The sequence below is a fragment of the Brassica napus genome, chromosome A3 (genome assembly GCF_020379485.1).
Source record: "Brassica napus cultivar Da-Ae chromosome A3, Da-Ae, whole genome shotgun sequence".
Taxonomy (NCBI): Eukaryota; Viridiplantae; Streptophyta; class Magnoliopsida; order Brassicales; family Brassicaceae; genus Brassica; species Brassica napus.
In genome coordinates, this window is record NC_063436.1 from 20,680,244 (window position 1) to 20,695,254 (window position 15,011).

Here is a 15,011-nt window from a genome sequence, read left to right on the forward strand (position 1 = left end):
ATATTATGATTTTGATATTATATAATGGGCAATTGTCAATAATAGCACATTTTGAAGTTTATGGCTCAAAAATAGCACTAGAAGGAGAAAGTCACAAAAATGACATTCATTAAAAGGTAAAATATCTATAATACCCTTGGTTTAAAATTAAATAAATAAACTAAAATAAATAAAAATAAAAAATTTTTTTATAATTTTTATAGTTTCAGATTATATGTTTTCAGATTCGAAATTTTTATAATTTTTTTTAAAAAAAAATTCAAATTTTTTATTTATTTTTTTTCAGATTTTCTTTTTATAATTTTAAAAATACTTTTTGAAATTGTTTTTAAAATTTTTATTTTTTATTTTTTATTTTATTATTTATTATTTATAAAATTTTAAACCCTAATTCCAAAACCCCACCCCTTAACTCTAAACCCTAAGGTTTGGATTAATTAACCCTAGGGGTATAAGTGTACATTACCTCTTTAATAAAACCTATTTTTGTGATTTTGAGCCTTGAGTGCTACTTTGGAAACAAAAACTTGGTTTGGTGCTATTCTAGTCTTTTTCTCTTATATAATTATATAAAAATATAAATATTGTTAATTTATTATTTAACCGCTGCTGCATTTGGTAGTTAACTAGTCATAAGTATTCTGCAAATGCACCAATTTCTAACCGCATAACCAGTCATATGAATTTTTTAAAATTGTTAGAAACTACAACCATCCGTATCCGCAAACTCTCGCAAGTTCAACCGCAACCAGCATGTTTGAACCAGACATACCCTAATTTGTTTTGCCAGCTAAGATTACTTTTTTTCAAGAGGTTACCTTCTTAAACATCAAATGCGGTTTTCACATATTAACGAAGATACATTTTACCAAATACATTTTTAAAATTTTGTCTGAACAGTTTTGACAATTTTTCATCTATTAATAAACGAACAGATTTTCATGTTTAATTGGAGGGGAAGTATGACTTTAACGGACACCAACTATTGCCTATGCAAAAGTGGAAAAACTTTTATTTCATGCTTATATTTTGTTTTTGATTATTTTTATTTTAAAATTTTGAACTTTTCTAGATTGACTATTTTATTTGATGATAGAAACATCTCTATTCTTTTTTGTTCTTTGATATTCTATTAATGGTTACTTTCGTAACATACTTTTTTATCGTGAAAACTCTTTTGGTCCAATGGTTTGATTAAGAGTTTATTAATACTTTTACATCAACAGGTTTAGATTTCAATATCCAGAGAAAATGATTTTATTAAATAATTAAACAGACTAAGGAAGAAAGACTTACAAATAATTTTCAACATAATGCAAATAAAATTGGTTACGCGTAGATCTGCATAGGACATTTCTAGTGATGTAGTTAGACGGTTTTCATAAAATAGTATTGTCGGTTGTGGAATCATCTATATAATTTTTCTCATAGTTGTAATATCTTAATAAATCAGCATTAAAAAGAAACATGACTTTTCTTTTTTCCCTTGATGGTATCAAGAAAAAATAATTTTTTTAACGTCAGATTAATTATGCTATTACAACGCTGGAAAATATTACATAGACGATTTATAACCGACAATTCTACCACCAGATGAGAATACAGGTCTGACTGCGTCACTCCGAGCCGTCCTATGAGATTCATGTTCGATGATACGTTCTGAATCATGTTGAAAATATCTTGTAATCATTTTTGTCCATAATATGTATAATTTACGGTTTTTGGAATTTAATCTCAGACCTCTAGGTGTAGAAACATTTAGTGAACCATTAGTCAAACCATTTGACTAAAAATCTTCCTGAGAAAAAAAATATACTCCATTTAAATTGACAATTATATTTGGGGTTATTTGCTAAATAACCAAAAAAATAAGGGAAATTAGATTTTTAGAGAGAGAGTAGAGAGAGATAGGAAGAGAAAGTAGGAGAGAGATGGTGTTTTTAGTTAGTTAATGAATTTTGGTTTTTATTGTGTATTGTGAATGCAATTTCCCATTATATTTTAGTAACAAAAAAAAAACTGAAAACCCCAATAAACCGAACTGAAATTGAGCCTATTGGATTTGAACAAGCCCAATTACAACAGTATTCACACCTTTTTCACAGTCCAGAGTATCATTTCTGATCGATCTATTAGGTAGGGGAAGAAATGCTTTGTTCAAACAGGGCCCACAGAGAGATTATCGCACATCCAATATTCTCAGCGGCCCTAGTCTTCGTTTCGTATAGTCTCCACACGCCTCTCTCTCTCTCCTTCACTCGTCAGACCTCGCCTCCATGTTCCTTTCCATCTGATTCATCATCAATCATCCTTCCTTCCTTCCTTCCCCCATAATCATCACCATCCTCAATCTGAAACCGTGATTTGATTTCTCTCATCATGTATAAAACCACATCTTCCTCCCTCCTTCGAGCCGCTTCTTCTCGCTCCACACTCCTCTCCTCCCGATCGTCTCTGACTCAATCCTCCTCCTCCTCCGCCGCATCCGCATCTCCTTCCCCGTCGTCGTCTCTTCTCGGCCGTAGATCTTTCTCCACATCCTCACCCGCTTTCCGATCGCTTCCTCGATGGAGCCACTGCCTTCACTCCAGACCGTCTCCCTTTCGCCTCAGCTCCCAGATCAGAGCCGTCTCTCCCGGTTTAGACCGCCTCGAGAGGAACTTCTCTTCCATGGGTAATAATTTCTCTGAGAAACGATCGGATCTAGCTTCGATTTCGCAAATCATAAGAGTTTTTCTTTATTTGTTTCAGCGTCGGAGCATCCGTTCAAGGGGATCTTCACTACTCTTCCTAAGCCTGGTGGTGGCGAGTTCGGGAAGTTCTACAGCTTGCCTGCTCTCAACGATCCAAGGATTGGTAAATATTAATCTCTTATCAACGGTTTGATTGATTCACTAGAGGGAGTTATATTAGAGTAAATCAATTGTATGGTTTAGGTTGGTTAATTGTCTGTTTGTATTGGACCGTGTAAACCGGAATCACCTCATACTATAAGAGCTAACGAGAATAACAGAAAGTTTGTTACACAAAATCATCTTCTTCGTTTTGCTGATCTAATTTCATTATCGCTGTTTTGTAGATAAACTGCCTTACTCTATCAGGATTCTTCTCGAATCCGCGATTCGTAACTGTGATAACTTCCAAGTCACCAAGGGAGATGTTGAGAAGATTATCGACTGGGAAAAGACTGCTCCTAAACAAGTCGAGATTCCGTTCAAGCCAGCTCGTGTTCTTCTTCAGGACTTTACTGGAGTCCCCGCTGTTGTTGACCTTGCTTGTATGCGTGATGCTATGAACAAGCTCGGCAGTGATTCCAACAAAATCAACCCTTTGGTACTTTTTTCAATTTTTTTTTGTTGCAATGTGTTTTAGCTTAGGCTTCTGGATTTTTCTTACGTTGGGCAATGGCTTCCAGGTTCCGGTGGATCTTGTGATTGACCATTCTGTTCAAGTTGATGTTGCTCGATCTGAGAATGCAGTGCAAGCAAACATGGAGCTTGAGTTCCAGAGGAACAAGGAGAGGTTTGCTTTCCTTAAATGGGGCTCTACTGCTTTCCAGAACATGCTTGTTGTGCCTCCTGGCTCTGGTATTGTGCATCAGGTAACTATTTTGCAGTGTGCAACTCCATGTTTTTGGTTCTCCGTATATATCATTTTCAAATGTTTCCACTGTATTGAAATGTTGTTTACATTTTATTATCTTCCTTTGTTCGTTTTGATGTTTTATTGGGATTTTGCGTAGTTTTGGTCTCGGTTTAACCCTGATTTGAAAATTTCAGGTCAATTTGGAATATCTTGGAAGAGTTGTGTTCAACACCCAAGGCGTTCTCTACCCAGACAGTGTGGTTGGAACTGATTCACACACAACTATGATTGATGGCTTGGGAGTTGCTGGATGGGGAGTTGGAGGCATTGAAGCTGAGGCGACTATGCTTGGCCAGGTAAACTATTGACTGTTGACATTACCAACATCTTATACTAGTAACTCCGGAGATTACTTTACGGATATAGCTTGGACAACTTTATTCTGTTAACTTTTCTTCTCCATTTCTATTAATTATTTTGTTATATTCAGCCGTCCTTCTAATGATAAATCTTTTTCCTTTGTCAGCCGATGAGTATGGTATTGCCCGGTGTCGTTGGATTCAAGCTGTCCGGGAAAATGCGTAATGGTGTTACGGCTACTGATTTGGTTCTAACAGTGACTCAAATACTCAGGAAGCATGGTGTTGTTGGAAAGTTTGTTGAGTTTTATGGTAATCTATTTCCTTGTGAACTCTTTAAGTGTTCTGCTCCTTTTTAAAGACGTGTTTTTGGGAGAATTTTAAGTCTTTTTTCTTATTAGGTGATGGTATGAGCGGTCTGTCCCTAGCTGACAGGGCCACAATTGCCAATATGTCTCCTGAGTATGGTGCAACCATGGGCTTCTTCCCTGTGGATCATGTTACTCTACAGTATCTCAAATTGACTGGAAGAAGTGATGAGACTGTAAGTATTTGTCTTTTTATCTTCTTTCTTATGTATATTCACATCTCTGAGCTGATTTAATACTTTTATGGCAGGTGGCCATGATTGAAGCATACCTTCGGGCAAACAATATGTTTGTCGACTACAATGAGGTACATCAGCCTTGTTCTTTACATGTTTGGGGTTTTGGCCGTCCCCTTTCTGGTTTTTATTTGACTTCTTTTGCTTTGTGATTAAATTCAGCCTCAGCAAGATCGAGCTTACTCGTCATATCTAGAACTGAACCTGGACAATGTTGAACCTTGCATTTCTGGACCAAAGAGGTATGGGTTCTCTTGATTCTTGTAGTCACTAAGTTTATTGTCTTATTACTAGATCAGACAATCTTATTGATATCTACTGTGCAGGCCACATGATCGTGTTCCTTTGAAGGAAATGAAAGCTGACTGGAACTCATGTCTCGATAGTAAAGTTGGGTTCAAGGTATGTAATTAGAAGCTTCGTTATGTGGAAGTCTTATTTCTTAAGCGCCTACTCGATCTATGTACTGTCTGTCGTTGCACATTGTGGATGTTATTACAGTTTATTTACGAATTGTGCTTAACATTTTTTGCAGGGTTTTGCAATCCCTAAAGAGGCACAAGAAAAAGTGGCAAACTTTTCGTTTAATGGAAAACCAGCAGAGATTACACATGGAAGTGTGGTGATTGCTGCGATCACAAGCTGTACTAATACGTCAAACCCCAGTGTCATGCTTGGTGCTGGTCTTGTTGCGAAAAAGGCTTGTGACCTTGGCCTACAGGTTGGTTTCAATCACTAGATCAAACTAGAAATCTCTCTGATACTTTGATCTTTTCTAATCCCTTATAAAAAAAACTTGCCACTCTAGGTTAAGCCTTGGATAAAGACAAGTCTTGCGCCAGGCTCAGGAGTTGTTACAAAATACTTACTAAAGAGGTATGTCATATTATTTTCAAGTTCTCTGTTGTTAAAGGCTTGAAGCTTGGTTCTTGCTTCTGTGTGGAGAGAATTAAGTTTACATTACACTCTATGCAGTGGACTGCAAGAATATCTGAACCAGCAGGGTTTCAATATTGTGGGATATGGCTGCACTACGTGCATTGGTAACTCCGGAGAAATTAATGAATCAGTGGGAGCTGCTATCACAGAAAATGGTATTTTTGAGATTCACGACTGAGACTTACTTTGGACTTTCTGCCTTTACATTACACTAATCTATGTGGCTAATTTGTTATTGCTTATTGTTAGACATTGTGGCGGCTGCTGTGCTTTCTGGAAACAGGAACTTTGAGGGTCGTGTTCATCCACTAACAAGAGCCAACTACCTTGCATCTCCTCCTCTGGTTGTTGCCTACGCTCTTGCTGGAACGGTAATAAATTGCGTGAACTTGTCAAATTTCAACCTACGTTTTTGTCATCATCATATTGCTAATTTAACACTCTTTTTTTCATCTTATTTCCCAGGTTAACATTGACTTTGAAACAGAGCCTATTGGCACTGGAAAGAACGGCAAGGACGTCTTCCTAAGGGACATCTGGCCAACCACGGAAGAAATTGCTGAGGTATATATCCAACTTACAACCAGAGAAAAAAATATCCCGCTGATACAGGATTATTAAATTAGTGTTTCGACATATGGGATCAGGTTGTTCAGTCCAGTGTTTTGCCTGACATGTTCCGAGCAACATACGAGTCGATCACCAAGGGTAACCCCATGTGGAATGAGCTGTCTGTTCCTGAAAACACACTCTACTCGTGGGATCCCAAGTCGACTTACATTCACGAGCCACCATACTTCAAGGACATGACCATGGATCCTCCAGGTCCACACAGTGTGAAGGATGCTTACTGTTTGCTCAACTTTGGGGACAGTATCACCACCGATCACATCTCTCCAGCTGGTAACATCCAAAAGGACAGTCCCGCTGCAAAGTATCTCATGGAGCGTGGCGTTGATCGCAAGGACTTCAACTCATATGGAAGTCGCCGTGGTAATGACGAAATAATGGCCAGGGGAACTTTTGCTAACATCCGTATCGTTAACAAGCTCATGAATGGGGAAGTTGGACCCAAGACTGTTCACATTCCTTCTGGAGAGAAGCTCTCAGTCTTTGACGCAGCCATGGTATGTTTTTTTTGGTTGCTTTTATCTAGTCAAAATGTGTATTATTGATTATACGTTGATCATGTTTAATGTCTACTGTATTATCAGAGGTACAAGTCATCTGGTGAAGACACAATTATCCTAGCTGGAGCCGAGTATGGAAGTGGTAGCTCACGTGATTGGGCTGCTAAGGGACCTATGCTACAGGTTTGCGTAGATCCTCTTTCGCTTGCATAAACTTGTCAGTTGTCACTAAATTTTACATCCACTGAGACATTTGAACTTTTCAGGGTGTGAAAGCAGTGATAGCCAAGAGTTTTGAAAGGATTCACCGAAGCAACTTGGTGGGAATGGGAATCATCCCGTTGTGCTTTAAGTCCGGCGAAGATGCAGACACACTTGGATTGACGGGTCATGAGCGTTACACGATCCATCTCCCAACCGATATCTCAGAGATAAGACCTGGCCAAGATGTTACCGTCACCACAGACAACGGAAAGTCTTTCACGTGCACAGTCCGCTTTGACACTGAGGTAAGTGAAGAGAATAGAATAATCCGTTTTCAAAAAGGCATTTTCTCAATGTGAAACTAATTAATGGGAGTAAATGTGCAGGTGGAATTGGCATACTTCAACCATGGAGGTATACTTCCATATGTGATCAGAAACTTGAGCAAGCAGTAGTGTGAAATGGTGAAAGGAACTTGACACATCTTTTTAAATAAAGAGAAAAGGAGCTTTACGACCTGTTTTCATAATGTGATTTTTTTAAAGGCAGATAAGTCTGTCGAGATTTCAGTTGGTAGTTTACTCGTATGGCTCCCTTTTAAGTTTGTGCAACTTGCAAGGCATGAATGTATTATTCTCCTAAATAAATAAAAACGAAATCTCTCTCTCATGTCTCAGTAGATCTTTTAAATCTTTGTATTAATGAAAAATGCTGAGGATGTAATAGCAATCAAATGTTAAAGATTATTCAACAATGGCCTCAAACAAAAGTAATCAAACAACAGATCCATGTCGAACTTTCTTTAAGAAATTAAAAAACTTAATGATCAAATTCCAAGTATGATCAAACCTTATTAATAAGATTAAATTTTAGGATCCATTCCAAGTGTGATCAACCTTATTAATAAATCAGAGGATCAATTCCAACTACTGTACGTTGAACCATATTAATTAAATTTATATTTTCTGTTCTTTAAGCCCGTGTTTCGACTTAGCAAAGAATCATCGCCGTTAACGCCGCCTCTTAACGGCAAACGTCAAATCCTGATCCTGGAGAAAGAGTTTCGACGCGGCGCTTTTTTTTTTTTTTGACTCTTTCGTCATCTTCCCGTTAGATGCAGTTTCTGTAGCGATGGCAGAGATCAGAATCGCCGACGAAGACGACCACCTTGAGCTCACCGTCCGCGATCTCGATTCCCCGGATTTGGAAAAATCAGCCTCGGCCCCTTCATTAGCTTCCGGCGAAATCGTCCCTCTCCTGAGTCAAAACCAAAGACCCAGGTTCAACATCTTCTCCCCCTCCTACGCTCGCCGCAGACCCAGGGTAAGACAAATATCTCCTCTTAGCTTTTGATCAACACAATTCGATACGAATTCTCCATGTAGTGTATGCGAATTTTGATAGTGAGATCAGATTTCGTTTGGAATGTTGAGTGTGAGGTGTTTTGTGTGCAGGAGCAAGTGATTAGAGTAAGTGAAACTGAGATATCGCCAGTCATTCAGTTTTCATCATGGGTGTGGAGTGGGTCTCGTTACTCTGGCTTACTCTGTATGGCCTTGTCATCCACACTCTACCTCTTCATGGAGTTACTTTCAGTTTCTTTTTCTGGTTAGTGACTCTCCTTTTGATTTTATCATCTGGAGAAGACTAGAAAGAATTATTACTTCTTTTCAACATATAGAAATTATTTTTGTGTTTACATCTTGTCCTTTTTGTTCACATTGTGGGAATCTATATTGGATGTTTTGTAAATTTTCTGTCTTTTCTAGTTGAAAATGGAATCTCTACTTAGAATAGTGCAAGCTTACTTCAAACCATTTTAGCTTTATCAGTTATCTATATATATTGAAATTATTTGTGTTTAAAGCTCTGCATCTTGTCCTTTGCTCACATGGTGGGATGTTTAGGTGTCTGAAACGGTGGACCTGTTTTTAGCTTGTCTTATCCAGTTGAAAATGGAATCTCTACTTAGAATAGCGCAATCTTGCTTCACCGTTTTAGCTTTGTCAGGTATCCAAGTATATTGATGTATGCCTTTGCTTATGACAGTTCAGCCTATTCCTTTGTTTGAGACCGCGTTCCTGAGATGCACTATTATCTTGATACTATCGTACATTTGCTTGAAAAGAATCGGACAACCAGTGTTTGGACCTGCGCATGCCAGGAAGCTTTTGATTTCACGAGCCCTTGTGGGTTATCTTTCTTTGTTTAGTTTCATCTTTAGGTAATTACACTCACACTCTGCTCACGTTTTATTAACCATAATATCAATTTGTTTTCAATTTTTCATTGGTAGCAAAATGAGATTTGTAACCCTCTTTTTCACTTGTGTTGTTGACATTATGAACCACAGCATCCAAATGTTGCCCTTGTCCCAAGCTATTGTACTAAGCTTTGTGAATCCAGTTATGGCTTCCATTGCAGCACGTGTTATTCTGCATGAGAAGTTGAAAATAACTGATATTGGAGGTACAAAGCTTTTTCCTCTAGCTTTAGCTCCTGATGTGTATGCACTGTGAGCTGACAACAAAGCAAGTGTTTTGACTTTTTTTCTGCACTGGTCCAGGTCTTGCTTGCAGCTTCTTTGGCGTTCTTTTTATTTTCGGCCCAACACTTACTGTCCAAGGTACAGAAGTGAGTTAACAAAATAGTTCCATTTAATGTATTCATAAAACTCCACCTGGATGTCCTTTATGCATGAGGAAACGAAGGTGTCATGTTGATTCACTTAGCTTCTCTTGGTAGTTGGATCAGAAGTAAAGAGTGAAAATCTCAAAGGAACCCATCATATTTATGCGCTCTTGTTGGGTTTATTTTCATCAATCACTGGAGGAGTCAGCTATTGTCTCATAAAGGCAGCTGCTAAAGCATCGGAACAGCCAGTGTGAGATTTAAGATTCAGATGTGTCGTTGATCCAACATGGTTTGCCTCTTTAGTGAAAATTTTGAAGTTTAATGAAGAAATCAATCAATGATTTGCATTTTCGCAGGAACACGGTCCTTTCGTTTGGTTTGGTAGCTTGCCCAGCTGCAGCTATTTGTATGTTTTCCTTGGAGGTATGTTTTGTGCAAGTACAAAAAAGTGTTGCTTGATCATTACTCTTACTCATGACTCATTCTTCTTATACAGAGCTTTGTGCTGCCAGCGTTTGAGACCCTTATTTGCATGATTGTACTTGGGTTGCTGGCGTTTTGCGCTGAGGTGAGACAATCAACAACCTTCTGCTTCTGCACAGTTTTTTATTTTGCAGGCAAGTCTCATGATTAAGCTGATGTGTGTGTTTTCTACTGGTTTAAAAGGTACTTTTGGCACGTGGACTTCAGCTTGAGAAAATCAGCAAAGCCGCAAACGTATTGTACATCGAGGTAGAGTTCCATTTCCTTAATAATAATGACAGTCTGAGGGTTTAGGACGAGATGATGAATCTGGCTTCGGTTCGCTACTAAGGTGTGAAGTAGAAAGACTTAGTTGTGAGTTGTCTTTCTTGTGGGTTAGGTGGTGTTGTCGCAGTTATGGATACTTGGTACCGGAAAAGTAGGATCGTCAGGCTTGTTTAGCCGGCTTGTTGGGTGTTTGCTCATTCTCATGTCGGTGAGCTACACCATTTACACGGGACCTGCTAAAGATACAGAATAAGCATCAGCGTAGTAGCATTGTCCCATTTTTATTCTTTTTTTTCTGTATTTTCTTTTGCCTACTCTTCTTGTTGGTACAATGCAAAATCCAAACCTCAGTAACTCCATCTTTTTGGGTATCAAATTTCATTTATTTTTGGTTACTAGCCTTGGAAATATAACAACACTTTGTATGTTAGTTGTGTTGATTAGTTTTGGACAACCTAATATGATGGTTTATGTTTATTTAGTTGATAGCTTACACAGAAAAAGAAACGGTTTCATCTCTTGCAACAAAAAAACATTTTGTTTGACACTAGGCAGTAGGCTTAAGCTAATTACTACAAAATATGCTTGTCAATAAAAAAAATATAAGATATACAACCCATAATTTTGCAACTGGCTGAACTTAAATATTTTATAAGGAAAAAAAATGAAAAGTTGCATTTTAAACTTGAGATATTATATGAAATACCATAAGTTGATTGCTTTTTAAAAAAATATATATTTTCAATCAAAAATACGTTAACATTTGGATTTAGAAATTATTAATTATTGTTTAGAATTTAGTATTTAAAGAATGGTTTGGGTTTAGATTTATAAACATTTATAAATGATTTAACAGAATTAATTTATAAATAATTATTTAAAAAAGGTAAATTTGAAAAAAAAAATATTATAAAATTTATACTAAAATTAGAACTTTTTCGGAAACAAGTTGAAAAGATTTTGGCATTTAAAGATCTCGTCATGCAAACAACTAGCAACAACAAATTTAAAAACCAAAAAAACCTGAGAAATGAAGTAACTTCGTAATGATGGCCCCACCCACACCTACTAGTACTGGCCGATACAGAAGTTAATGAGGGGCGAATCCGTAAATAACCAAAATTTTCAAAAAGAGGAGAAAGAGAAGGAAAGGGTCTCTCTTTCATCAATTCAAAGCCACGCCAGAGGAGAAGTTACAGAGAAGCTTTTAAATTCGCTGTGCCCACTGTCTCTCTTTTGCAGATTCCTTTTTATTTACATTTATTTATTTTTCCTTTTTTTTAAAACTGCATATTAACATTTATTTATTTTTTCCTGTTTTTTTCTCACTTTATATCTCTACTTTACCTGGCTTCTTCTACTTTTTTTTTGCTTCTTCTTCCTTTACGTCGTCTTCTTCCTCTGGCTGTGAAGCCATGGCGGAGATAAGCCATCCTCCAATGGAACAGCTTCAAGACCTTGAGTATTGCATCGACTCTAATCCTCCTTGGCGTAATAAACCCCCTCTCTCTCTCTCTCTCTCACTCTTTCTATATATTTATATAGTTTGTGTGCAGTTGAATATTATTATATATGTTTGATGGACCAATGACTCTTCTGAACTTAATTTTCTAATTAAATAATTCTAGTTAAGGAAACACGAGTTTTGGATGTAACTGTAACAACAACATTCTAAAATCCAATTTAAACCACTGTTTGTGTGTGTTATTGCAGCTGAAACGGTGTTACTAGCATTTCAAAACTACATTCTAATGCTTGGATCAAGTGCTTTTATACCCGCATTGCTCGTACCAGCAATGGGTGGGACTGATGTAAGCCCTCTTTACAACATCTCTTGGTACGTTTCCATGTTCAATGTCCGTGCTAATCTAATATAAAACCTTAATCTGTGTCCAAAAGGGAGACAAAGCAAGGGTTATGCAGACGCTACTCTTTGTAGCTGGAATCAAGACACTTGTTCAATCTCTTTTTGGTACGAGGTTGCCTGCTGTCGTTGGAGGCTCTTTCGCTTATGTAATCCCCATTGCTTACATCATTAATGACTCATCCTTGCAAAAGATCTCCAATGATCATGAGGTAATGTGAACTCAAGCTTACAGAATATGCCACACAAGATTATTTGTGGTAAATCAAGTTTAGTGTGTTCTTTGCAGAGATTTATTCATACTATGAGAGCTATACAAGGGGCATTGATTGTAGCATCAAGCATACAAATCATTCTTGGCTATAGCCAAGTATGGGGTCTTTTCTCAAGGTACATTCATTGCCATTTAACTATATAAACATTCTTTTTATCCAAAATTCTCATTACTTTCAGAATCTCAGGTTTTTCAGTCCTCTTGGAATGGCACCAGTTGTTGGATTGGTTGGTCTCGGAATGTTCCAGCGAGGATTTCCACAGGTAACCCATTCCGCACCCTTGCTTTTTTTTTTTTGAATACCAGGAGGTTCGGGGCCGAAGCTTTGTATCCCCCAACTTGCAATTAAACACCAACTAATTATATATATTTATAAACTTTGAATTTTCAGCTTGGAAACTGCATTGAGATTGGACTACCGATGCTACTGCTTGTCATTGGACTAACTCAAGTAAAAAAAGCTTTGTCTAAGTTTCATTTTTCTTTCATTCCTTCTCTTGCTTATTATTATGTCACATTCTTCTTGGCAGTATCTTAAACATGTCAGACCATTCAAAGATGTCCCAATCTTCGAACGATTCCCGATCTTGATCTGTGTAACATTTGTTTGGATATACGCCATTATCTTGACCGCTAGTGGAGCATACAGACACAAGCCATCTCTTACACAGCTTAGTTGTCGCACAGACAAAGCTAATCTTATATCAACCGCTCCGTGGTATGTATATGAACAGCTCTTATATTGTGGTTTAACATTCTCCATATTCTCATTGTTAATGTCTCACCAGGTTCAAATTCCCATACCCTCTCCAGTGGGGCCCTCCAACGTTTGCAGTAGGCCATTCGTTTGCTATGATGTCTGCGGTTCTTGTATCCATGGTCGAGGTATAAAACAAGCAGACTGTGGTTAGAGAAGGATGAAATGAGATTTGAGTATTAAAATTAATGATTGGTTTGTGCAGTCTACTGGAGCTTACATGGCGGCTTCAAGATTAGCTATAGCCACACCCCCTCCTGCTTATGTATTGAGTAGAGGCATTGGATGGCAGGTGAATATAAGTAGTTTTCATAAAGAAACACATTAAAATAAATAAATATTCTTATATTTGTATTTGCTATGTTCTTGTCAGGGTATTGGTGTGTTGCTAGATGGTCTTTTCGGAACAGGCACAGGCTCTACTGTTCTAGTGTAAGTAAAGCTCACTGTTCTATGTTCTTATATATACACACACTGACACTCTCTAATAAATGTGTTATTGCAGAGAGAATGTAGGACTTCTTGGGTTAACAAGAGTAGGAAGCCGTCGCGTTGTTCAAGTATCAGCAGGCTTCATGATCTTCTTCTCTATATTAGGTATTACACCTTAAGTCATACTTCTATTGTATTTTCTCATGTGATCTTGAAGTTGTGTTGTTTTTTGTCTCGAGCAGGCAAATTCGGTGCTGTTTTTGCGTCTATACCAGTGCCTATCTACGCAGCATTGCACTGTGTCCTCTTCGGCCTCGTTGGTAAGTCCATTAAGATTAATAGAAAACATGTCATGGCTAACACTAGAACATAATCTTTATCTTGATTACATTTCTTTGCAGCTGCGGTTGGTCTCTCGTTTCTTCAGTTCACAAACATGAACAGCATGAGAAACTTAACGATCACTGGTCTTTCGCTCTTTCTTGGAATCTCGATACCTCAGTTCTTTGTTCATTACTGGGACGCTAGACATTACGGACTAGTTCACACAGACGCGGGATGGTTCAACGCATTCTTGAACACGGTGTTCATGTCTCCAGCTACTGTTGGTCTGATCATTGCGGTTTTCATGGACAATACAGTTGAAGTGGAGATGTCGAAGAAAGACAGAGGGATGCCTTGGTGGGTCAAGTTTAGGAACTTTCGAGGAGATAACCGTAATGAAGAGTTCTACAATTTGCCCTTTAACCTCAACAGATTCTTCCCTCCTACTTAGTATAAATTATATTGACATGCTTTCATGAGGAAACAGAGGCTGCTGCTTTTTAGATTCTGATTATTATTCTTTTCTTTGGGTGGTGGTTTTTCCAATTGATGACCTCCATTATTGAAGTAGTTTGTTTGCTTTAGGATTCAGTCTCTTCTTTCTGTAGATTTTAATAAGATGATTAGAATTATTTCTTTTTTGGGTTTTGGGTGAATGGAATCAATTCTTGCACAAGCTTTTTCAGTTTACTTTATTAATTGAGGTCAATCAATATGCTCGAATAGATTTTACTTTATCCGTTATATCTAACTTTACAATCGAATTGAGTTCTTGTCCAAACTTATCATCAATTTAATTGTAACAGTTTCACTTTTATGTCATTTTTCTGAATAGATATGGAGTATACATTTCTAATTATGATAATCAAAGTACAAATCAAATTAAGTTTTCTTTAAAAAAACCTTCTAAAATACATTTTTATTGATGGAAGTCTCAGTTTTTTTTTAAAAAAATGTGTTCAATATAAAAGTACATAGAAGAAGTCTGATAGGGCCCTCTGGAGTTGCCAAAACCTTGAGCACTCTTCACAATCATTTATATTGGTCAAATATGAGGAGAGATGTGAGAAAGATTTGTAGCTGATGGGTCTCTCGTAAGCAGGCTAAGGCTAATGCCAAGGCACGCCTCATGGTATTGACACACTCTTTTGCTGA

At 37.4% G+C, this 15,011-nt stretch overlaps 3 protein-coding genes across 3 annotated transcripts; all 3 read left to right on the plus strand.

Moving 5' to 3' along the window:
• Positions 1 to 2,162: 2,162 nt before the first annotated feature.
• Positions 2,163 to 7,490, plus strand: LOC106442404 (aconitate hydratase 3, mitochondrial-like). The gene is made up of 19 exons (XM_048776623.1): positions 2,163 to 2,674; positions 2,752 to 2,856; positions 3,080 to 3,333; positions 3,416 to 3,601; positions 3,780 to 3,941; positions 4,112 to 4,256; positions 4,346 to 4,488; positions 4,563 to 4,619; positions 4,711 to 4,790; positions 4,875 to 4,950; positions 5,084 to 5,269; positions 5,357 to 5,424; positions 5,524 to 5,642; positions 5,737 to 5,858; positions 5,953 to 6,051; positions 6,135 to 6,614; positions 6,702 to 6,800; positions 6,884 to 7,126; positions 7,208 to 7,490. Exons 1-19 carry the CDS (start codon positions 2,380 to 2,382, stop codon positions 7,274 to 7,276), a joined length of 2,988 nt encoding a protein of 995 aa, XP_048632580.1. The 5' UTR covers positions 2,163 to 2,379; the 3' UTR covers positions 7,277 to 7,490.
• A 347-nt stretch (positions 7,491 to 7,837) lies between these two features.
• Positions 7,838 to 10,664, plus strand: LOC106439785. The gene is made up of 10 exons (XM_048776624.1): positions 7,838 to 8,144; positions 8,276 to 8,429; positions 8,871 to 9,045; positions 9,175 to 9,290; positions 9,388 to 9,447; positions 9,567 to 9,705; positions 9,812 to 9,878; positions 9,952 to 10,023; positions 10,122 to 10,187; positions 10,318 to 10,664. Exons 1-10 carry the CDS (start codon positions 7,953 to 7,955, stop codon positions 10,456 to 10,458), a joined length of 1,182 nt encoding a protein of 393 aa, XP_048632581.1. The 5' UTR covers positions 7,838 to 7,952; the 3' UTR covers positions 10,459 to 10,664.
• A 727-nt stretch (positions 10,665 to 11,391) lies between these two features.
• LOC106439783 (nucleobase-ascorbate transporter 1-like) lies at positions 11,392 to 14,529 on the plus strand. Its single transcript, XM_013881295.3, has 13 exons — positions 11,392 to 11,696; positions 11,919 to 12,016; positions 12,105 to 12,281; positions 12,359 to 12,459; positions 12,531 to 12,606; positions 12,735 to 12,794; positions 12,874 to 13,061; positions 13,132 to 13,228; positions 13,306 to 13,392; positions 13,474 to 13,532; positions 13,606 to 13,697; positions 13,775 to 13,852; positions 13,934 to 14,529. The coding sequence occupies exons 1-13, from the start codon at positions 11,621 to 11,623 to the stop codon at positions 14,305 to 14,307; spliced, it is 1,563 nt and encodes a 520-aa protein (XP_013736749.2). The 5' UTR covers positions 11,392 to 11,620; the 3' UTR covers positions 14,308 to 14,529.
• Positions 14,530 to 15,011: the final 482 nt, after the last annotated feature.